Here is a 25,877-nt window from a genome sequence, read left to right as displayed (position 1 = left end):
TGATAAAAACGGAGCTACTTATAGAACTTTAATCAAAATAGTTGACACAAACAAGCAGCAGTGCACTCTCAATCAACATATTTCAAGAAACAGATTCCCATGACAGATGATCATAATTATCCAGGAAAGAATCAGCAATTTTAGTTATAAGTCAATTCACATATCGTGGTGTCGATCGACTTGAGTCTGCATTCTCAACTTTTCTCTTAACATTTTCCAAAATAAATGCTGCCCAGCTTGATCCTGTGGCCATTTCAGGTAATTTTTCTTGCAAAGAAATTGTCTCAGCCATAGTGTCATCTTTGCATCTGGAATTGGCTCCAGGAGGATGAAGATTAATACATCTTGACCCTCATCCATCAGTCGTAACCATGCATTTTGCATCTCAAAATAACACCATTCACTTTCTACATATTGTGGGGATAAAATGACTATTGTTTTACAACTATTTTTAATGCTATTTGTTATTGCCTCTAGTAAAGGAGTCCCAGGAATATAATCTCTGGCATGTCCAATGCAAAGATTAAATGGCTCAACGCATTCCTCTAAATTTGGTCTAAGCACTTCCAAGACCCATTTCAAATCTTTATCACTGTCATGAGCATATGACACAAAAGCATCAAATTCAATTTCGTTTATGTTTGCATTAACATCATCTCCTCCGATGGGTTTGTACTTCCTCCTCCAACTGCATAGAAGAAAGAGTTTGTAGCGTATATGCCATCGGAAGCGAATAGCGACAACACAAGTCACAAATATAACAAAACTAATTGCTATTCCAATGCTCAGGTATGTGATCAGGTAAGACTGGCAATCCAAAACAACTTGGGTGATGCTATATCCGGCAAAACTGTCTGGACTGTTGCATTTGTAGCCCAAAGTGGGAACTAGGAAGACAACTTTGTCTGCTAGAATCCAATCACGAAATGGTAACACTTCGCATCCACAGGAAAATGGGTTGCCGCTTAAGTCGAAAGTGCGTAGAGAGGAATTGGCGATTGCATCCAAGAAACTTTTTGGAACTTGAGCTATTTGATTTTTAGGAATCAAAAGTGTGTTGATTTGTCGCAGATCAGGCAGCCAATCTATTAACAGCAGTTGATTATAACCAAGGTTCAAATATTTGAGGTTATGCAAATTAGAAAATGCGTTTTCTTCAATGATTTGGATGCTGTTATCACTCAGATTGAGATGAGCAACAAATGGGGTGGTTAAGTTGAACATGCCATCAGTGATATGGGTGATCTTGTTGCCAGAAAGTGTCAATGTTTCTAACATTGGAAAGTAAACTGTATTCCACTGACTATAAAAATTTGACATTTCAAGGAAACACCCAGTTAAGTCCAGTTCTTTTAGTTTGGACAAACCTCTTATAACTGTTATATCATTAACAAAAGTTTCGGCTAAGTTTAAGATTTTCAAATTGGGTGCCTTAAGTTTTAGCTGTAGCTCTCGTGCTGTAATGATATTCTTTAGAGCAGGGTAACTGAGGTGGAGGGTAGTTAGCTGTGGCAAGGCATCTGTCCAGTAAGCAAGTTGTAAGTACTGCTGGCTTGTGATAAAACTTAGATTCAACTCAGTTAGGTTTGTAAGCTTGTGCATCCATAGGCCAACATTGATCAGTGGGTTGTGAGATAGGTTTAAGTGTGTCAGAGATGAAACCGGTTCAAATGTGTCCAGTGTAAATCGACCAGATAGGCTATTATAACTCAGATCTAAGGATCGCAGAGATCTAGTGTTGGAAAAATCTGATAAAACTTGAGAGGAAATCTGTACTAAGTGATCATCAATCAATATAAGGTTCTGCAGGTTTGGTAACCCAGCGAATGCATGTTCAGATAGTGTCAAAGGGGGCAGGATAACTGAACCTAGATCTAAGTGAAGCAGTTGTGGAAACCAGGTATATGTGTAATCATCTACATGATCAATTGCAGCGAATCGTAGGTCTAAAGTTTGGAGAGTTGAACCCCATTTAGATAATGACTGAAATGTTGTATTGGTGAAATGGGTTTCATTCTGAAACATCATTATTTTCAAAAATTGCAAATGATCGGATTCCAAAGATGGTAGCGCATCAAAAACTTCAAAGAAAGTTGCAAAGTAAGTCAGATCTTTTAGCGGCTTTAAGATGCCCTTTTCAGCTGTAGTTGGTGTAATGCCATCCCAGAGTAAGAAGAGATCAATTAATGGTGCATTCGCTAGGTATTCAAAAGTATCATTTGAAAGGTTTTGTGTAATTTGAGGATGAAGTAAAGCTTCAGAGTAAATCCCAAGACTTTCAAGTTGCGTTAAGTTTTCAAATGCTTTGCCTAAAATAATTGAAGTCAGTGGATTTTCTTTCAAATCCAATACTTTCAGAGAATGCACTGGTGCAAAAGCGGAACTCGGTATTGCTCCAAAGTGGTTACCATTCAAATATAGCTCTTGTAATTTGACAAGATCACTGAACACAACACTTGATAAACTTTGAAGATGGTTGTATGACAGGTCTAGTATGTGTAAGTCATGTAAGCCAGCAAAACTTGAAGATCCAATTGAACACAACGCATTGAAACCAAGCAGAAGAATTCTCAATTTGGTGAGATCAATAAATGGTGAACTCTCTGTGTAATTAATCCTGTTGAATCGCAAGTCAAGATTTTTGAGTTCACATTGACCGGTGAATACAGAAGTGGATAGTGATTGTCCCGTCAGTTTATTTTGGGATAAATCAAGAGTTGTTATGTTGGTTTCCAAAGTTGGAATTGATGAAAGGTTCCTGTTGTGACAGTCAAGCTCCATGTTGTTGAAAACTTTGCATGACATACTACCCTTTGGGTAGGCATGATAACCATGTATGATGGAAAATAAACATAAAGCTCCTAAACAGAACACAAAAATATGGCAGGCCATTTCTACAGAAGCTACAGACTCGGGTGTACATGTATGCTCAAATCATGTGCCAAAATAATCTTGGACTGATAAAGGATTTAAAATGTGATTTAATCAGTCCTCCGATACAGTCCGCCTTGTCTTTGAAATTCATAGTCCACTCTATTGTATAAACACAAGCAACTTAATTCCTTTCAGTGTACTAAACTACTTGATGATATTTACATGTAGGCGTAGTCCTTCCAACTTACACATACGAGGCATTGGAGAGTTTCCTATTCAAGATTCACTCAATTTAGCAGAAATCACTTGTTGATAGTCCTGTGTAGTAGCAATGACACTGGTAGACACTATCTTGTTTTGTACTGCGGTGAAGACAGGTACCTTGCACTCGATATAACTATAAGTTACCAATTCAAAGAGTGTTTGTACAAATTGTTTGCACAGAATGCAATATTTCATCAAAAATTCAATGTGCCAAACAGGAACCATGACCATTAATTTGTCCAGCACATTGTGAACATACAATTCAAATGTTCATGATATCTAATCAATCGAATGTTTGTGATAAAGAACCACATCGACAGAAACTAATTACGAAGGACTTATTAAACCATGCAATTATACCCTCACTTGATTAAACTTATGCCAAGACCAGCAAGATAGCACCAGAACAAACCAGCTGTACTCTTTTGATTCATCACAGTATGAACTGGAAAAAGAAAAATATATATATTATTGTGAAATTAAAAAATGTTATAAATAAAAAATGTGTTGTATTTTGAATAAAGAATTATAAAAAATGAAAATTAATTGTTTTTCAGCTTGTCATGTTACTTTCTTTTGGAAGACTGGTAATGAGTCTAGAGAATTGAGTTACTCTGTTCAATAGAGTTTTGATTACATTAACTGATATAACCTGTGGGATTTTCCCAGCCCTGAGATCACTGGTGAATTGGCTCTTTACTGGTGACACCCTTTGCATATTTTCAGATTGATTTATTGAATTAATTGTAGGCACTGTGTATGAGGAAACTATAATTGGTATTTAAAGCTGAACAATTCATATTAAAATGTCATAATTTGGGGTAGTTTCTGTAAGTTATCACAAAGTAGCCATTATTTATTCAATTACGTGAGCATGATGAAGGGGGTGAGTTGGCAAGAAGTGATAAAGGAGGCGGAGGGTGTGTAGGTTATTTGTGTGGGGTGTATTTGTGACTATGGAAATAACAAATAATGTGCTGATTTCTGCAGAATAAAGCTACACTTTAAATTCTGTAATTGTTTTATCCTGATGACTGTCTGAAAAAGTAAACCAAAATGTTGTTCAACTGTTCATATACTAGTCGTGTATTAAAGGATTCACCTATCAGCAGTAGTAATATGAATTTCTGTGTTTATAAGTTTCAAAAGAGTCATTCTTTTAATAATTATAACACTAACAGCACTTAATATAGCGCATTTCCAGAACCTGATCAAAGCACTTTACAAAAATACAAATTATACACAAAACATAATACCTTAAAGGTAGGCATAATACCTTACTTGTAAGCTTAAATATTTTTCCTTCATTTTCCAGATACAGACACTATTGTACTGATAGAGACATGCAATTAAAACTTAGCTTGACTATTCTTTGGTTCATCTCAAGTTCGGTAGTAACATGAATGCTTATAAATTTGCAGTTGCGCTGCAAGCGTGCAGGCAAACTACAATTTGATACCACGACCAGTAAAATAAGCACCTACGTCAAACCAATGTATTGTTGTGATTGTTTTGAATACTTAATAGACTGAATCTGATATTTTTACATGTTTTGTGTTTTGGTTTGTTCATCTTCCAGATACAGACACCATTGTACTGATAGAGACAACAGATGGAAACGTAGCTCCTTCAGTGCACTCCTTACAAACCGGTACCAATGCCTTCTCCTCTCTTCTACAGCCAGGAACTACCACCGCATCACCAGATAATCATGTCTACAAAGCCAATCTCATCTTGGTGCAGGAGAAGATGAAATTGGAGCAGAAGGTGGAACACCTGCAAAGGGAAAGGATGGAGATGGAGCATAGATATAAGACTGAGAACCAGAGACTAAAGGCTAAGGTACATTTGTCATAATTAACAAGAAGTGATGTATATAAGGGGAAAATTGTTTGTTTCTGTTAGCTTACATACATTTTGTGACCCGTCATATCAAAACTGACCAGTTGTCGGCTGGTTGCATTTGCAGATAACTATGAAGAAGATAGGAAAATTAAGAAAATTTTAAAAAATTGAGCTTGTCTCGCCTCATAAAGCATATTCTCTTTATCTGTGTAATTTTAACGAAAACAAAAATACTATAGTCTGTATGCCTGCCTCGAGGCAGTAATTTAGATATTATTTTTCATTGTATCTGTAAAGGAAATGATGATAAGCATATGAAAGTATTCATTTTCAGGAAGGAAATGCCTGCAAGGAATTCAACTAGCGTTACAGATTCCTACAGTTTTAGAGAAACAAAATTAAATTTTACTTTCCTGCCTCAAGGAAGGCATAGTAGTTTAGTAGTTTATCCTAGTTTTGAAGATGTCCCTGACAACACTTTTTGAAAAATCCAGTAAAGTAGTTATTTTCATGTCAAATACAAAATAAATAAAAATTGAGAAAAACGTTTCAAAAAATTTATTACAGAATCAATAATGCACAAATTTTTGTATAAAAATCTAATTGACAAGTGCTAACCATGTCTCATTCCCCATTTTGTGTCACATTCCTTTGCTTATAGGTTGATCAACTGACAGTGTCCAATTCAAACTTAAAGCAGCAAGTAGAAACACTACGTAAAGCAAGTGCTGAACATATTCCAGACAGTGATCAAGTAGAAATAGAACAGCTCGTTAAACACATGGAAGAACAGCACTCACAACTAGTGAGGCACCATTTAGCACAACTGAGACTCTACATGAACTCCCAGCAGATCACGACAGCAAATCAAGAACTCCAAGACGCAACACAAACTATGCAAGATGAGACACACCAAAGAGTTCAAATCATTCCTGTAGCGACAGCAGAAGCATTGGAACGTATGATCAACCAGGCAGACAATCAGCAGAATTCAACATTAAATTTAAATCAAGAGGTTACCATGGAAACCCCTGAGGGTAGTTATCAAGTGACTTTGCTGCCAGAGGTGTCATCAGCCGAGGAGGCAGCTCACGCTCTCAATGAAGGAGTTGAGGTGGAAGACACTGGGGAGTCTGAAATGACAACATTGTCAGGGGTCACTGTTCCATATTCAGATGAGAGAACAATAGATGATAGTGAGGTTTCCATTGTTGCAGAGACACAAGTTGTGTATGAACAAGAAGAGCAAAATGGGATGTCAGAGCAGAGTTTGGGGAAGAGATCAGCAGATCAGGAAGATGATGTAGAACAAGCAGTCACAGTTCGTAAGACCAGGAGAAGGTGATGGTCATAACGATAAGGAAGTATTATACAACTGAAATATTATTCAATTTGCTTGCCTCTTTACGTCAGGCAGGAAAGTTGGAAGTTAGTTTAACTAACATGTTTGTAGAAAATGTCCACTTGAACTTGAAAGCAGGGATGTAGAAAGTGGGGGAGCATGGAGCACTACTCCCAGAAAATGACTATCAAAACAGGATAGAGAGAAAATTAAAATAATGTGCTCCTGAGTAATATTAAAATCACTTTCTACATCCCTGCTTGAAAGTTTGAAACCCAAAATGGGATTTTTTTTTTAATGTAATATTTTATAGAAACACAAGCTGGTATGAAGGGCACTTACAGAACCTCTTTGTTTACCTATTACTGTAAAGCATGATATTTTCATTAAAATTGTGTGTTTCGGAGAAAAATTATCAGGAATTTATACATTTTCTTAAAAAAGTAAGAAAGGAAAAAAGGAAGTAAGAAAGTAAAAGGAAGAAAAATTATGTGCATGCATGAAAATTTCATGAATCAAACATTTCATGGTTTACAGTAAGTGTACATGGAATGCAACTGAAAAGGGTTCACTAGATACCCCAACAACTAGTAATGCCCAGCTAGGGTAGTAGAATATGCCTAAAAACGGCAATTGTTACATAATAGACCTTGCTCGGAAATGAGATCACAAGGATTTTGAGCAACCAATTACGTACGAGTATGTCACCTCAAAAATATGTAAACAAACCACTTCAATTTAAAGATCAGCCCTGCTGTTACTTGAGAAATGTGTGAACAATATGTTTTGAAGATATATTCACATATTTTTGACCCAAAGAGAAAGGTGTGAAAAACATTCTTTGGGAGATTGATGGATTTGTTCTTAAACTTCAATGTCGTCACCCTCATAACAAAACTGCCTAAGTCATTCTTACATATTTCTCATTTGCAATTTTGATTTTCTGCGTAATAAACCCATAATTAATCAAATTTTCAGCCGCATTCTTCATTAACTTGTGAAATACATCACAGAACATGTAAGAATGACTTAGGCAGTTTTGTTATGAGTATGACGATGTGTTTCATCTACCATTGTTTGAAAGTACCTCTCTCATCCACAATTGAAAGTTCATAGTGGTTTATTTATATCTGTTACACATTGGAACTTTGCACTATGCTGAAGAGGTACTTTTTCTGTGCACACATTTGAGGAAATAATTTCATGCTTCGGGTTTATCTGAATGAGTTGTTAAAAGTCGCTTTGAAAATGTCAGTGTTATGTATAGTGTCTGACCGATCAGGTCCCTATCTGAATCGGCCGATTGGCCGATCAATTCCCTCTTTGATCTGCCGATTCGATCACCGATCACCGATTACCAATTCCCCAATTGTAAACAATGGCTGCCATCGCCATGAGTAAATTTCACCTGTACATGTATGTTGAAAGGGTACTTATACGCAAAGTATTACCATAATTATGTATGCTCTGAGCACAAAACTACACTCCGTGCTCATTTACAATACTTAATTTGACCATGATTATTCTAAGTTCAATTTACCTTTTCCCCCTGATATCCGAGTCCGTCGAATCATTCGATCGCCCCATTTTAATATTGTGTTTACGTTCAAGTCAGTATTGAGTTTTGCACACGGCCCGTAGCTGACACGCACATGTGTAACCCGGAAGTGTTGAGTTTTGCACGCGGCCCGTAGCTATCTTCAATCTGACACGCACGTGTAACCGGAAGTGTTGAGTTTTGCACACGGCCCGTAGCTCTCTCCAATCTGACACGCACGTGTGTAACCCGGAAGTAAGAACTACAATTGTACATATGCATGCGGGGAATTACCTGATTGATTATCTCAGCTGCGTGCCTGAATCACGGTATGATTTTATATATGTTTATCGCCTACAAAGCTTGTTCTTTTGCTAAATTTCGCTTGATTTAAAGAAAGAAATATACCAATAAATGAATACTTGTTAAGCTTCAACAATTACTTTCATGATATTGGGTGATCGGTGCATTACATCGGCGGATGAAGGAAAAATCGGCCGATGCAGATCACTACCGATAAGCTAATAATCGGCCCGATAAGGAAGCTCCCGATCTGATCGGTCAGTCTCTAGTTATGTAAGGTTACTACACAGAACACGTTTGTGTTCTATAAGTCACCACACAGATGATGATGGTGTTCAGTCCACAACACAACATGTCTGTGTTATGTAAGATTACTGCACAGAACATGTCTGTGTCCTGTACGTCTACTACACAGATTATGTATGTGTTCTGTAAAGTCTACTACTACAGGACTTGTCTTTGTGCTGTAAGATGACTACACAGAACATGTCTGTGTTCTCCAAGTCCACTACACAAAACTTTTATGTGTTCTGTGTAGTGGACTTACAACACATAGGCATGTCATACCTTATAATAATGTAATATTCCAATTATTTGAACATACAGTTACAATATACTTCTGATTCAAAACAAAAATATGGGTTTGAACTATATGATTTGCAACTTTCTTCTCATTTGGTGGGAACAGGTCTCTCATATTAGATATCAATAACATTTGTATTATCAGGTTATGCTGTGGGTCACACCATATATTTTGTCATGAAATAATGGTCACAGAAAACAGTTCAGGAAGCCTAGCACTAGCAGTAGGAGGTGGTTCAGTGGATAGGTTGAAAACACCTAGGGGTCTTTTGATAGGATAAGCCTTTCTCAAGGGTAAAATGTGTGGGGCAAGGTTTATTTGGCAAGTCAAATGGGGTCAAGCATATTTGGCAGGTCAAAAGGGAGAGAAGCAATTTGGACACACATTTACACCTTTTAATGTTGGTCTTAACTGGAAACTTTTGGGCCTCCAGGGTAAGACCAAAATAAAAGGCTCTAAAAAGGCTTATGTGCGGAAAGTCCTGTTTGGCTATGCTGGCATGATATATGTAGACCATTTAAGGTTTGCAAATTGGGTTCCCAAAAATTTGGCATTTGTTGGGGGAGGCAAGATTTTGACAAGCAAGTGGATGGTCAAGCATTTTTAGCATGCCATTTTGACATTTTATCGGGGCTCATTATTGCAAAGCCTGATCTACTTTATCAAATCTTCACAGAAAAAATTCTATCATGCTGCAAGGTAATTTTGCATAAGTACTTGTTTGATGCATATGAAGTCAATTCTATTCATTCACGTTTATATCAACTTTTCAATGTAAAATTATTGTGTACAATTTTGACACAAGAATAGTACAGATTCTGTTGTGTGCTATATATTTATATTATTGTTTAATAAATTGAATATAATGAAATTAAAGAAGATGTAAGATTTCTATTTGTTGAGTTTTGAGTTGCAGAGGATATGGAGTTGATATTATACTTCATAGACAGGTCCGGATTTCAATAAAAGTGAATGGTTTAAGCATTTCATGGTAAAAGTGAGGGTGATTTGAGTGTACTGAATTCAAAAATGGTGTTTATCATGCTCAATTTTGGGGTCTTAACCCCAACACCCTAAATATGTTGTTTATATACTTTTAACATGAAATGCTTTCTGCAAATATTGAAATCCGGACCCATCTATAAAGCAATAATGTGTGATTTGCACACAGCGACACCCTCAATTTTTCTTGAGTTTGATCATTTACATAAAATTCATAACTTCCCAATTTTTAATGCTCTTGCCTCTAGAAGTCCATGAGCAAAGATATCTTTTTCAAGTATTTCCGTTAATTCTGAATAGCATATGACTTCCTCAATACCATGGTACATCCAAGCATTTCAGATATTTTAATGTCATGAGGTGAAATGTTAAAGCCAGATTCTTTGCATCTATTGTGCAAGTGATGTTTCTTTATTTCTTGAATTTTTTGAACTTCTTGTTTCTGTTTCATATGTCATTACATAGCATGCCATAGGTTAGCCATAGTATATTGTTTGATTCACATACCCTCTCACCTCAATTTCTTGGATTAGTCAGATTTGTTGAATGGCTTTAGAATTTAGAAGGGAAACCTTACACATCTAAACTGATGTCTTTAGGTATTATGGTCTCAGCATCTAAAGTCGTGTTCACATTTTGAGTTACACCCGGCGTAAACTTACGCTAACATTGATAAAAATTCCACAAATATTTTCGCTACTCCTACCGCGTGTCCACACCTAGCCTACTCCTAGCACTACGCCGACCAGTTCCACCAAGCATTCACTTCTGGTCGGCGTAAACATCGGCTACCACTTCCGGTGTTTCCGTGACCTTTTTCAACCACGCAATATGTAATGTCTTAGTTCCAACCAATAAAAGGTCAAACTTACACCGGGTGCCAGGAGTAGCAGCGTTCACATTTCAACTTAAGCCTGGCGGAGGTTACACCCAGCTCGCTACTCCTGACCTTTGTCAGGAGTAATTCGTCGGACGTACGCCTGGCGGAACTCACGCTGACCATCGTTCACACTGCCACTACTCCTGGCAGCGCCTACCGCTACCCCTAGCAACTTGCGCCGACCAAGTTCCGCCGGGCGTACGTCCGACAATGTGAACACAACTTAAATTAGTTTATTTGAGAACAAGGAGTGCTTTCAAGTCATTTTAATGAAAAGTGGTTTATCAGTCAGAACCTCACATTTGAAAAAGAAAAATGGCCGTCTTGTTTGTTCTTGAACACAGTTTGAAAAATCCAAAACTACTAACAATGCTAATTTTACATTGAAAAAAATCCTTTTTTATGGATTCACAAAATTCCTCCGAACGAGAACCAAAAATTAATTTTACGTGGCCTCAATAAGCATGATAAGTGGGAATTGAAAATCTATACTGAAAGTGTTACCTTATCCTTTAGCATGCTCAGGCTGATCAATAAGATAACACTATTCCATTTGAAAGATAACACTGCTATCTCGATTCCATTACGTTACTTTTATTTCATATATGAACATGTTATAGAGGATTCAAAATAAGTATCTTAATTAAAATAGCAATTAGCGAAGGGTCATTCTGTAACATTGTTATGTTTTAGATTTCACAAAGATGCCAACAATGATATTTTAAACTGATTTTTAAATGATTTTAGCAAGTTTCAAAATGTTTAAAAACATTTAGAAACTTGCGGATTACATTTATATTTGTAAACCATTTGAACATTACAAGAAAAGGTATTAAAATATAATCAGTGAAGCACATGCAAATATTGTTATCATTATTTTAACAATAACAAGAAATGGACTTCCCCTAAGTTATGACTAATTTAAGATAACAGAGATCAAATATAAGCACAGGCCGTGAAGAAAAACAAAAGGGACTTCCCCAAATAACGAAAATATATTTTGATTATTTATATTATTAGTAGTAGAGCAGGAAATAGCAAAACATGCACACGTTGTGATAAAATTGTGTACTTTGAGAAAGATCATAGAGAACTATGATATTTTCAGGATAGGAATGAAGCAGGTTTGTCCGATGGTCAAGTTAAGGCAAGGAAATAATGATAATGTGAAACATTATAATCACATGCATGACATTTCTATTTAAAGGATACTTCGTGATCGGCAGCCTCATCCCCCAACTTGGGCCTATACCACAAAAATGTTGAAATATTCAGCTATTCAGGAGAACTATACATAATGCTTGAATACACACCCTTTCTTGCAGGTTCGATCGTTTGACAACTCGGACATCGTCCATTTGTATTTTGTGTAAATCTGTGTAAATCACAACACAGTGGCATATGGGGCACTGAGTAAACATTCATTATTGTGCGTTACACCCAAATTCAATGTTCGAATCAACTAAAATTTTGAAAATAAGCATTTTGCGTGGATATCTATTGAAACATCCTGTGTCCCTATAACATGTAAAAAGAAGATGCAAAAATCACGAAATGTCCCTTTATATTGCCGCAAAGATAATTATCATGAAATGCAGTTGGACCAAATCAATTGTTACCAATTTCTGCTGTACTATTTATAATTGATATAGTATCTTGAACTTGACACTATATCTTGTATCAAATCGTGCCGCTTCGTTCTTATCACAAATGATGTTGATTCTGAACACGTGACTGTAATTATAGAGTCTAAGGTATTACCCCGATACTAAATATACTTCCAGTCAGGAATTATACTTCCTCTTTCCGTGCAACGAAATCCAAACAATTAAAAGTTAACCAAGTTATTGCCGACACGCTGCTATGCTCATAAGTCGACCATATCAGACCGTGCAGCTTTTGTGAAAAGCTGGGTGGGAACCCTGAGCAAAGTCACCATGGCTAGCAATTTACTGTTGACGTTTTTGCTATTCTTTTTTCTCTTCATCTGTGTCAGAATGGACTCACCACCAGAAATATACAAGTATCCCAGAGGAAGCCTCTCGTGCAAGTTTTTTGACGAGGCTCAACTGGACTGCAGCTTCAGAGATCTTGTCACCATTCCACCACTACCTGAAAACATCACTTATGTTGATTTGGCGTTTAATCGAATCGATAATATATCTCAGTCTGATTTTGCTGGACAAGACAAACTGATCATCCTGGATATTCAAAGTAATCACTTGAGAGCTATTGATGGATCGCCCTTTGAAGACCTGATACAGTTAAGGGTTCTGCACCTAACATTTTCGTCTATAGAAGATTTGTCGCCAACATCGTTTCAGGGTTTATACAGTCTCCAGCAGTTGTTTCTTCGCTTCAATTTCTTAACTAGTCTTCCTAGAGATATTTTCAGTGACCTTTCTCAACTTTTGCTACTAGATCTTGGATACAATCTTCTAACAGAAATACCCAGTCAAACTCTTGCTCCTCTACACATGTTACAGCAACTGCACATGTTTGGTAACATGTTTACAACATACACATTTGAAGAAGGATTCAAGAATTTGACACATCTGTCTCAGCTCTATGTTCACTCTTTTGATTTAGGAGGTTCTTTGGCGAGTTCCGTTAGCGATGATTTTGAAGTGTTCGTTCACTTGGACAACAAAACATTTGATAATCTGGCTGAAATTCCACTGAAAAGACTGGACTTCTTATTCGAACATCTTACGAATGTCACTATAACTATAGATGATGGAATATTGTCCCCTCTTAGAAACCTTACGGACTTAGTGACATCTGATGGGTTTGAGGGTGCAATGCCCTTCTTAAACTCTGAACTGCAATTCCTGAAACAATTTCTCATACCTTACGATTACACTTTGTCAAATGATTCGCTTCAGTTTGCTTCTAAGTTTCGCGATTCACTAATTCAACTCGATTTAAGCTATTCATTAGTAGATGGCATATACGGACCTGCTTTCTTGGATTTTTCCAATCTGCGCGTTCTCAATCTTACTGGTGCGATTTATTCCATATTGTACATCTCTGATGACGCTTTCGTCGGTTTGCAAAAGTTAGAACAATTATATCTCGCGCATAATGAGATCAACAGACTACCAGTAGAGGCATTCGAGGCTTTTTCAAATGGGACGCTGAAAACGTTGGACTTAAGCTTCAATGCGTTAACAGGTGCATTCCTAGATAGCGATCCTTTTAGAGCAATCTCATCATCATTGACTCATCTGAATCTTTCGTATAATCCAATATCATTTGTTGAAGGATGGTTACATTCGTTGCAAAATCTACGCGAACTTCAGCTCGATTCCACCACACTTACGCGCTTCATCTATTTTGACGAATGGACAGTTCCATTGCTATCTTTGAAAACATTGCATTTCAGTTGGCCTTATCTTCCAGACGTACTCAAACATCAAAACGAGTTGTTTTTCTACCAAAAAGCACCTAATCTCGAAACATTAACTCTTGCTGGTGCAAGTGTCTATTCAACACAGATTATAGACAATCTTGATCAACTGAAATATCTTGATGCGTCTGAATCTTTTACCGAAGTGCCAGATTTTGATATTTGCTGGGGCAACACAATCTATTTTCCGCAATTACAAATTTTACGTCTGAGATCAAATCGGTTAAAATCTTTGGACAAGATGAGACTAAATGAGACCGTTGAAAATATCATGAGCCTTGATTTCAGTGGCAATCTTATACAAACAGTCTTGCATGCTTCCTTAGAATATCTGCCACACCTGCGCCATCTTTACCTTACTGGCAACAATTTACTTTCTCTGAATGGATTGCTAAATATACCGACTATCGAAATATTTAGCTTATCTAATAATTTCATCAGTAATGTTCCCATCACGTTCTTTGACATCATGGCGAACAACAGCCTCATGAGAGCAGTAGATATCAGCGGCAATCCGTATTCTTGCTCATGTTCCATCGAACCATTCCGAAAATGGATCCTTTTTGACCAATCCGTTTGGCTTAATCCAAATCTGCAGTACCAATGTAAAACTCCAGAGAAATTGGCGAGATTAAGCATCACCCAGTTGACTTTGGATTGCGAATCACATCTTTGGTTTTACGTATCAATTGGAGTTGCATGTGGACTTGTTCTCATTGTAACGATAATAACTGTTGTAAAGTACCGATGGCACATTAAATATAGACTGTTCTTGCTGTTTACACGCAGAAGAAAATACAAACCGATTGGAAATGAATTAGAGGACCTGAACCAAAATCAAATGGCGTACGATTGTTTTGTGTCGTACGCACACGAAGACAACCAAAACTTGACCTGGGTGCTAGATAATCTTACCGCAAATCTAGAAGGAGGACTAGAGCCTTTTCGTCTTTGTGTTGGTCATGCAAGAGACTTTATTCCAGGTACTCCTCTTCTGGAAGCCATTACAGAAGGTATCCACAAAAGCCGCAAGACCATCCTGGTTTTATCACCAAGTTATCTGGAGAGTGAGTGGTGTTACTTTGAGACGCAGCATGCGTGGTTGAAACTCCTAAATGAGGGCCAGGACGTCTTAATTCTCATTCTACTTGAGCCTATACCTGATGATAAGATGACAATGTGGTTGAGACAATTTCTTTGTAAGAAAGGTTATCTAAGGTGGCCCGAAACAAAGTCTGCACAAGATTTATTTTTCCGTTGTCTGCGAGAAATAATCAAAAAACCTACAACTGTAGATCGTCGATATGATACGTGATTTTTTTTCTTCGGTAAGGTCTTATAACATAGAGACAGATCCCTAGGCCATATTCATATTCGATACTTCAGTGCATTGTTTCTTCCGAAGGATTTTCTTTAAGTCGCGCAAAAATAATTAGCAGATGCCTTAAATAGTACAGTGATTTCTTGCTTCTCTTAATTAATACATTCTGTTTGGTAATTTTGCTTTTGACCTTGAGGAAATCCTTTGTTAAAATGAAAATCAGAGACTAATGTTAAGAATTCATTTTGAGCGCAAAATAATGTTTAATATGTAATCCATTAATACTTAGATTTTGCACAGTTATGAATACGACCAGACGAAATGACATTAATCATTTCTGTTATTATTGAATTGGATCAGAGAGGATTTAACTTTTTCCTTTAAAAGCTTTGAATGGAAGCTAATGGAATTCAGACGATCAACGGACAATGGTAATATTATAATCTCATCTTAATCACATGGTTAAGTTAAATAAAATGATTATAGATATATATTTAGATATCACGGTCTACATCCGCTACACTGCAAAAACTCGGGTGTTAAAAGTATTACACTGGTTGGAGTCAATAGATGACCGCACTCAGGGGTGTTATTTTTTAACACTTCTGGTGTTATTTTTACACTCTTTGTGTCATTTGTGACACCTGGAAGGTATAACAATATTACACCAAAAGTTTTTAAAAAACTTATAACGGGTTATATAAAGGTCATGAAAACGTTTTAATATTTTTGTATGAAAACACTCTATATACAACAACATTTTTAAAATGTTGTCGAAATGTTATTTTAAAACATTTCTTGCAAACATTTTTTGCGAAATATTTTGTCAACACTTAAATACTATTATCATGATTATGTCAGAACATTTGCAGTAAGTTATCAAACATTTTTTTAATGTTATGAAAACGTTTAATACCCTTTATATACCCCGCCATTTAAACGTTTTCTGGCAACCTTTTCTAACCTTTTGCGAATAAAAATATCGAAAACATTTTGTGTTTTCAGTGGGCTGCATGTTTCATAGAAAGTGTGTAAACGTCGACAAAGTGATGATTTTGATTTAAACTTTTGATCCAAACACAAGGAACTAATTCCTACCTCGGAATTTTAAGATGGTACTCTATCTTTCATCAGCGAGTGAGTGACTGTATCAGGTCGTGATCTTTTTGATAACAGACTCGTAGACTCCTGAAAGTTTGAACCGGCCCCCGTCTTTGTTGAGAGTATGGGATGTGAACCACATTCACATCGAGTCTCCTGGACACTTCACATCAAAGCCAACCAACTATCATGGTTGGTTGGCTTTGATGTGAACTGCTTCTTTGACTCCACGCTGGAACCACCTGCTGTCCCTGTAAAGTATGTGAACTTTGTCCAAGTCCACAAAGTGTCCAGGAGACTCGATGTGAATGTGGTTCACATCCTTGTGTTTGGATCAAACGTTTAAATCAAAATCATGATTTATACCAACACAGATGAACTTTCATGAACGTCGACGAAGTGATTTGACTGTTTATTAGCATTAAGAAAATACAAATATAAAATTGCTTCACTCGTATGTGTAGATCCCGGTGTAGATATATTATTGACTGCTCTGATGGAAATGGAATTCCACTATCGCCATTATTACATTCTGTGTGGACCACTGTAAATAAAGTTATTTTAATAAAACGCGTAAAAGGCGTCTGTATCCATACTGTAATACACACCTGGACAATTTAGCTAATGTGTTTTTAAAAATATTTCCGTCGGAAGAGCTAACACTGATGGACTGATAGTTTTAAAACCAACACTGTGCGAATAAAAACCAAAAGGTAATTCCATATACAATATTGCTGATATTAAAATGTTTATGATGTAAATTCCCATTTTGTCTCTTTCTTTTATCTATAGTAAATTGCTATCCGGATGTTGGAGTACTATACGGTATATAGTTCAAATATTTGTATTACATACCCGTGTTGTTAAGGGTAGAGACTATAGACATTTTTACCAAAGGAACATATTCTTGTTTATACCATGATATTGTTGTATCTCAATACTATCACAACTTCAGCTGCGTAACTTACCTAAAAAGTGGTTCTTTTAATTAAAAATGCAATAAATAAAGTCACTCTGCGCTTTTAGTACTGACCAGACTATAGTAATATTTTTAAATCACTGCGATTTTAGTACTGACCAGACTATAGTAATAATATTATGCAATACTAGCAGCTATTAATCATGCTTCAGTGGGCAAGTACTTCTAACTTTAAATGGTATTGAAATTTGTCTTGTCCGGGGGACTTCCGTATAGCTCAGTGGCGTTATTTTCTAGGGTCTGTGGTGAATATGACTGATGCGTAGTAGGCCTACATGTATGTAGGGCTGTAAAAAGCCTGTTCAGTGATTTCATCCGGAGAATGTAGAAATCCATGAATCAGCAAAATTTAGATTTTAGCACCTTGTCCAGTATCTTTGTTAGTTTCGATGTGCAAACCTTAAGCCCTGTATTAAAGACAAAGTAAGTTATTTTACATGAATCTGTAATTTCTCTACTTAGTAGAGAAATCAGCTATTATTATTATTTAATATCGGTATTTTATTTTACACATATCGTGGCCAAACGGCCAAATTACATGTAAAATTACAATTTGAACATACATATAAATATTAAACACTTTAAGAAAACTTTTAAAAGACATCAACAATTGCATCTATAGGGAAAAAAGTATGAGATCAGAAAGCACTCGGTCATATTATTGCACGCAAAATATTAATTTAACCAAAATACTATTGCACTATGAAAAACATCAAAATATACTCAAATCCAAAAATATCATGCATAGGCGTAGATCCTGGGGGATGGGGACTTATCCCCCCAATATTTTGCCAGGGATGGTCCATACAGTCACCCCCCATGTCGATGCCTGATAATGGGTTTCTGATCAAATTAACCTCATATTTGCCCATTTTAGCCCCAAAAGTGCAAATTTTCACGCGCTTCGCGCGCATTTATTCTACTTTTACACCTTATTTCATCAGTTTAGCTTCAAAATACCAAAATTTTTCGAGCACTTAGCGCGCAATTGTACCATAATTGCCATATATTGTCGCTCGATTGACTATACTTCAATTTTTTTCCAACTCCATTCCCCCATGTCAAAAAGAAATCTACGCCACTGATTAAATATGTCAAACATAATATAACAGTTGTACCAGACTATAAAAAGCAATCATGGCATTGGCAATAATGAAGAACAATCCCAAGAGGAGATTTAAAAGATTAAAAAATATGGAACGGGGCTATAATTTTATCAATACTATACTGCTTTCCTCGGTTCTTGCCAAAACGTTTTAAAATATCTAATGACAATTTTAATGATTTATCCTTCACTTTTAGGCATTTTGTATAGAATTTAAATTTGTTTTACCATTTTATACTTTCTCTGGGATCAATGAATAGCCCTTAAATTAAGACCCCCCTCTCGCTATCCCCCAGCACATCGTTTGTCATCCACCACACACACACACCCACTTGTTTCCCATTGGATCTATCGTCATCATGATTTAGACGCTTTTATTGTTTCATTGACAACTTTTATTATATTTATCACTGATAATGTTGCCAAAAAGTCTTTTGAAATTAGTAGGCGTCATTAGTAGATCTCATATAATATAATGAAGTGCTCCCCCGATAGCAAAATAATGACAGGCGTATGCTTAGTTTTGACATGTAAGAATACAAAATGATTTCCTGAGTTATTAATGGGGAGTTATAAGCTCCATTGCAAAGTGAAAGCAGAGCGATGTGTGTGGATGTGGGGGGGGGGGCATGTGTTGTGTTTATGGCCCGGGGTTTATATTATTAGGGGCAAGCATCGAAATAAGCAGATCTGGACCAGGAACCACACATTTGGAAAAAGCGGTTCCTGGTCCTGTGATTATCTAGTGAACCAGGAGGCATTTTTAAAGAGCTATGAGTCATTTAATTTTTAATTGTACATGTTACATACAAAAACCGATTTAACTAACAGGCTCTATTTGAAAAAAAAAAAGAGGAGCCTGGTTTTGGTGTGGACCAGGAGTCAAAATGTTATGACCATTGGCTCCTGGGTGCCTGCTTATTTCGAGGCTTGGGGAGGGGTGGGTTAGGCAATTAACAGCTGCCTGATATCATTCAACATTTCTGATACTGTTACGGCTTGAAATTTAAAGGCAGCGGGACTTTCGGATGCTCTCAGGAACAACTTTTACCACCTGATGAACAATCTCAAATGCTCTAATTTGCACCAACATGACAGTATAGATTAGGCCCATGAAAGTCAATTCCGAGTTTATCGTTACTTTTTTTCAGGTTGGTGAGGTGACTTTTTCTTTTTCATTTTTCATTATTTCATCAGATTTCATTATTGACCTAAAATGCGTGTTGATTTGAAGCCAAACTCATACATGTGATTTATAAACATGTTTTTTTTTTATATGGGTAAGGACTAGAAAAATTAGAAAAGAGCCTGGTTTCATGCTTCCAAGTTATGAATATATGTTTTACAAACAAAAATATATGTTTCCAATTGCTAAAACTGGTGAAAACACTGATACTTTGAAAATAATGAATTATTTTGGCATTTTTTGACAATTTGATGCGGGTATTTTTGGTTTCCAAAAAAGTGACACGGGCGGGGGACGATAAACTCGGAATCGACTTTCACGCGCCTTATAGGAAATATATTCTATCAGTTAATGGTTTTATAGTTTATTATTTCGGTTTACCAAAAATAAAGAAATAATATCAGCAATAACTGTAAAAAATGGTTTATGTCCATCTGAAGCCAAAATAATAGGATGAATTAAAAAATAAAACGCACTATACTAATATACTATATCTTGGAGCTATAGCGATAAACTAAACCAACAAATATAATAGAAAACAACAAGAAATAATACAGTTATATAGAAAACAGTCCCAGTACATAACTCACCGATAAATTACTCTCTTATTCATTTCACATTCATTTATCTAATGTGAATTACAATGTGACGCTTATTATACGCAAGACTGAGTCCAGCTGTTACAAATTTGATAACTCAATTCAAAACTTCTGAACACAGTACATTAGGATCAAGGGCGTTGGTTCGAATCAATTGTTTGAAATCAATCAATGTGAGAAAGAATTGGGATTCCAATGCGCTCAATGCAGAGTGACTTGTATTCTGTCAGAACTGTCAACGCAAGCTATATAGTGCTGTGGTATTTTAAAGTGATTGGAGGTGTTGTTCTGTAATAGGAATATTTTCGCCATTTTATGGAGGAGAAAAGTGCAAAAGACATTGCAAATAACGACGATCAAGGATTCTAATATATACATAGCCGAACCGGAATAGGTATGTAAACTACATACGACGTTTGAAGTAAATTCTTAATGTTCTTCATAGCAAGAACATATAAAACATTGTCAAAAATGCAACTTCTTACAAAACGCTATATTCTCCGATAGTCCATATTTGCATGACTTCGGCGAACACATTTGGTTCTCGTTTAAATTCTACCAATAGCACAGTCGATCTAATGTTATCTGCGGTTAGAGGACAGTTTAGAGAACTCTTTTTGCTGGTTGTTTGGTTTAAAATCCCGATATTTTTTAATATCGGGATTCAAGCAGGCGATCCGTATGGTATGAAAAAGACGTTGCAAATTGTCAATGAAAGAGCTTATAAATTAAAATCACGGACATTTAGCTCAACAATAGGCATCTACATTCCAAGCGGAAACGCTTTTCAGAAACATAACCCACTTTTTCAGCAATCGCTGAAACCTAAATATGCAATTCCAGGCGATTTGTAAAAAATAGCGTCAGCATATTTTACTATGAATTTGGGACACCGAAACAAATGCTTGCATTGGTGCCAGACCTATTATAATGATACGATAATTAGGCCCCCAATAATGGCTTTCATTTTAACCGTTATTTATTAAACTGAGATTTTTACTTTTTGAGAAATTAATGAATTTATCGAAAAACTTTTCGGAGAACGCTACTTTAATGAACCCATCCCTTAATTACCAAAATGGCATGTGACTCGTGCCCTTAGTTGTATTGTATCCAATTAATAGTGTTGTGGAACTACGTACGGACAGGGAACTGCACAAATTTAGATAAGCAAGGTGCAAAACTACAAGTTTAGTAGACTATTTGTATGAATAGGCCTACATAGCACATCACAAAAAAACTAACTACCCCTTTTTCTTGGAAGACAATAACTAAAAATCTATATAGAATACACCCTTCACCGCCCCTCCCCCTACTCCACAACACATACACCTATATCGTACCCAGACAAATCATGTGAATTTTAAGCTGACGCATAAACAAATAAAAGGCAACTTAGTTAGATATGATGTATCAGACTAAGGAACAATAAATTACTGAATTGTCCGAATATGATGAGAACGCAACAAAATAATTTGCAACGCACCCAACACATCTCTCATAGGTGTTTTGGGATTCGCTTAGCGTCAATTAGGTAATGAAATATACGCAGTGTGTTTCTGCGCTGTAGGGTTAGCTAGCGATGATCAGGTACCTAAACATCTAAAAAAAAATAACTAACCCCCCTTAAATAATGGCCATTATTCACAAAGGGGCTATTGTATTGCACATCTGTAAAATGTGTTGGAAGCAGAATTTATTTCTGCGTATTTTGACACCTCATTTGATACGATAGCTCAGAAAACAATAAAACACTGGTCAATTTAATGTAGTGAGGTTCAGATTTGAAAGTTGCACTTACATACAAATTTTTAGAATACAAAAACACTCAAATATCATTACACAGATTTCCTTCCATTATACTGAATGCAAAATCAATAGAATCTACTGCAACTTTCAATGGGCTACATTGATTTAAATGTACGATGTGACGTCAATATTTAGTCAATTGCTACAAATGAGGTGTCAAAATATGCAGAAGTAAATTCTGCTTTCAATGCATTTTACAGATTTGTAATACAATCCCCCGTTTTTTTAATAATGGTCATTATTTAAGGGGGGTCAGTTACTTTTTTTGAGATGTAATAGGGTAAGGGTTCATTATTGATCGAAAATTATATCCTTTATTCCGTAAACAATAAGTATGATAAATAGACGGCTTTCTGGCATAACGGCTCGTAGCAAAGTGGTATAGGGTCTGGACTATAGATCCATAGGTTGCTGGTTCGAACCTCGGCCGATACTTGTAGAATTTTAAATCTATAACATATTTCGGTTTAAGTAAGAGGAAATATTCGTTAGTGTGAAGAGGCACGCTTCGTAGCGCTTGTGAGGTACCTAATCGCCTATCGTGAAAGTGTGACAAGAGGCTGCTCACTAACAGCTATTATATCACTCAGACATAAATTCTAGACAGTTCATTGGTTGATTACCATTTGCCATTTTTACTATCACCCTCTCCGTGTGATAGTCTTTACCATCATAGTGCTGTGTCGTAGTGCGCCTGCGCCAGGCCGTGCGCTGACTCTTAGACTCGCCGATTTAGTTATGGGGTGGGCAGCAAATTGTGAATTATGTCACGGCAAAACATAGTGTTATGTCGATGAAAAAGTGTATTCCCTAAAAATAGTATTTTTGAGTAATAGAATTTATGTATGAGTGATATAAAACAAATATTAACTGTCTTAAATTCGTGTAATGGTCGAAATATAATCACTCGGTGAAAGATGTATTGTTCCATTCCACTCGCCGTTCCGGCTTGTGGAATGGAACAATCCATCTTTCACCTCGTGATTCTATTTCGACCATTACACTCATAGACAGTTAATATTTGTATACTGGCAATATCTGAGACGAAAATAGTGCTCGTAGAGTTCTATTGCAATGTTCTGGACGGCTGATGTATATCTCCTTAGCCTTCTCCTTGTTTGCTTATCCTGTTCAGCGAAGTCCATTGTACACTTGCAGTACATTTATAAATCATTTGCGTATAAAATCCTCGCACAAAAATGGTGCTGCTTTTTCCAAACACTTAACTCCTTGCGTAGTTTTCCAAACACTTAACTCCTTGCGCAGTTCTCCAAACACTTTTTGACTCCTTGCGCAGTTCTCCAAACACTGAACTCCTTGCGCAGATGACAATCTCTAAAAGTGGTGCTTCTTTCACCAATCACTCTTTCTCCAGGAAACATGCTTCTTCCTGCACTGCTCCACTTTATTGACAGATGTGTTATTTTAAGCTCCAGCAAGTCGACAGAAGAACTTTAATCCTTTGGGGGGGGGGGGGGGAGGAGAACCTTCATATACTCAAAATCTCCTTCGTTGCTGTATTAAAATAGCACATTATTAGTTGTGTCAAATGTACCTCTTTTTGAAGCACAGGATGACCAACACATAGAGAATTTACAAACTCTCATGATATTCTGCCAAGAGCAAACTTAGTTGCTTTCCTCTTTTCTACTCATCAAGTAACCCAAGAGCTATTAAACAACCATTCTGTCACTCACTTCCTGGGGTATTTCCAAAATGATGTTATCATATCCATTTTACAATCTAAGGGATTTCCCCAAGGATGCAATACAGAGAATGTTCTGGAATAGTGGGGATTTTCCAAGATTATTAATAACTCTGATTGAGTTTGTTTACATGTCATAACACACAAACTCTTGGTTTTCCCCTTTCTCTTTTTCCCTTTTTCTTTTCCCGATTCTCTTATCTCTCTCTTTTTTAGCTTGCAAACAAAGTTAAATTAAATTAAATTACTCAAGGCACATCACACCTCTAATATAGCGAATCTTAATATTGTAGAGGTACTGGTAAGATTGCTCCACAGCAATGTTGTTTATAATGAGATGCTATCATTTGATAATTGATTATTGGGTAAAATGATGTTAAACATACATGTACCTACAATGACATTTTGTGCTACATCGTAGCTCTTTCTCAAATCGACCGACCAATTCTCCCAGTCCTCCTCGTCTGCTTCCTGTTGGAGCTTGACGTTGGTGGCGCTGATTTGGGTTAAGGAGCTGGTCATAGACGTGCGGCAGGAAGTAATTTCCGTCATCTCGGTTTAGTGTGTTGCCCCCCCCCCTTTCCGTATCCAAATCGCTTCTTTTATGTGTCTTCGGGTGTGTCTTCTATTTGCCACCCCTTTGAGCTTTGAGACCTATATATAGTGGACTGCTGTGGCTCGATTATGTACGAGACATCCAAAGAGCTTGCCAGAATGTTAGGTCCTTTAGTATGCCAGTAGCAGCATCATGTCATTAATTCCAAAGATCTCGCCGAGGAGTTAGTTTAAATTATGATTGACGAGGGTGAGGAATTTACATCTCACGACGTAGTGCCATTGTTCACTAACACCCCGCATTAGCGAATCCCTAGAGATTATTAGGCATCTCGCTGAATGAGAGAACCAAATTATCTGAAGACGACGTGATGGAAAATTTAGCTTTCGCTCTCACATGCTTCTCCTTTCGTGGCCAAGTGTATCAACAAAAAATTGGTACCGCGATGGGCTCCCCGGTTAGTCCAACAGTTGCTAATCTCTACATAGAATGGCTTGAAAAAGAAACCATTGCCACATCCCCGGTCAACTGTCAATCTAGACTCTGGAAAAGATGTGTGGACGATGTGTTCAAAAAAAGATCAGCGAAACAGCTCACATCTCACATAAACCAGATAGACAAAAACCGGTAACATCAAATGAACTTATGAAAAAGAGAAAAACCAACAAATCGCCTGCCTTGACCACGTTGACACCTTCATTGTCAAGAAACCAGATGGCTCCATTAAACTGTTAGTGTACCGGAAAAGACACACACGGATCAGTACCTCCACTTTCAATCACACCATCACTTCAGCACAAACTCAGCGTCATTCAAACTCTTATGAATAGAAAGGATAAAGTCATCACAGAGGAGGAAGAGAAACGAATGGAAGAAAGCAAAACAAAGGAAGCCCTGAAATTGTATGGGTACCCTGAATGGGCTTTCAAAGACGTGGACAAAAAGAAACCTCCGAAAAAGGGAACATCACAGTCTGTCACCAGAGGTATGGTCGTCCTTCAAAACAAAGAGGGGCTTTCGCAGCGTGCCAGGAGGATATTTAATAAGCATGGCATTCAAACATCCTATTATAAGCCACACCAGACATTAAGAAACATCCTGGTCCACCCAAAGGACAAACGCGATTCATTACAAACAGCCGAATGCGTTTATGAAATTCCATGTCGCAACTGTGAAAAAACCTACTTGGTGAAACCTCTGGAGTGTTTGGTACGCGGTTAAAAGAACACAACACAGAGGCGGAAAAGCCTCAAATTAAAGAGAGAGGTTAATAAATCCGCTATCACAGATCATTTAGCGGAGGATGGATTATCATGTGATCAACTGGGATGACGCGAGTATAAAGGACAGAGCAAAACAGAAATAGAAGACACATAAACGAAGCTATTGTGATACGGAAAAGGGGCCAACACACTACACCAGGATGAAGGAAATCACTTCCTGCCACACATCTATGACAAGCTCCTTAAACCCAAAA

The 25,877-nt window shown here is 36.9% G+C and overlaps 2 protein-coding genes across 4 annotated transcripts in view; one reads left to right on the top strand and one right to left on the bottom strand.

Annotated features, from left to right (window-relative positions):
* LOC140155929 (uncharacterized) overlaps positions 1-6,939 on the top strand; it is a 30,303-nt gene extending 23,364 nt beyond the window's left edge. For all 3 annotated transcript variants that reach the window (XM_072178961.1, XM_072178969.1, XM_072178951.1), the window contains 2 exons: positions 4,718-4,980; positions 5,645-6,939. In XM_072178961.1, coding sequence (XP_072035062.1) covers positions 4,718-4,980; positions 5,645-6,328 — 947 coding nt within the window. In that variant the 3' untranslated portion in view covers positions 6,329-6,939. The remainder of the gene's footprint in view (positions 1-4,717; positions 4,981-5,644) is intronic.
* On the bottom strand, positions 157-2,781 carry LOC140168633 (toll-like receptor 6). The gene has a single exon (XM_072192040.1). It carries the CDS (start codon positions 2,779-2,781, stop codon positions 157-159), a length of 2,625 nt encoding a protein of 874 aa, XP_072048141.1.
* Positions 6,940-25,877: the final 18,938 nt, after the last annotated feature.

This window comes from Amphiura filiformis, chromosome 1, assembly GCF_039555335.1.
Source record: "Amphiura filiformis chromosome 1, Afil_fr2py, whole genome shotgun sequence".
In the NCBI taxonomy this organism is placed as follows: Eukaryota; Metazoa; Echinodermata; class Ophiuroidea; order Amphilepidida; family Amphiuridae; genus Amphiura; species Amphiura filiformis.
This window is presented reverse-complemented; position numbering and strand designations above follow the sequence as displayed.

What these genes read in the sequence shown, in the direction of transcription:
- LOC140168633 (XM_072192040.1), bottom strand. Translation starts at nt 2,781, where the DNA reads ATGGAGCTTGACTGTCACAACAGGAACCTTTCATCAATTCCAACTTTG.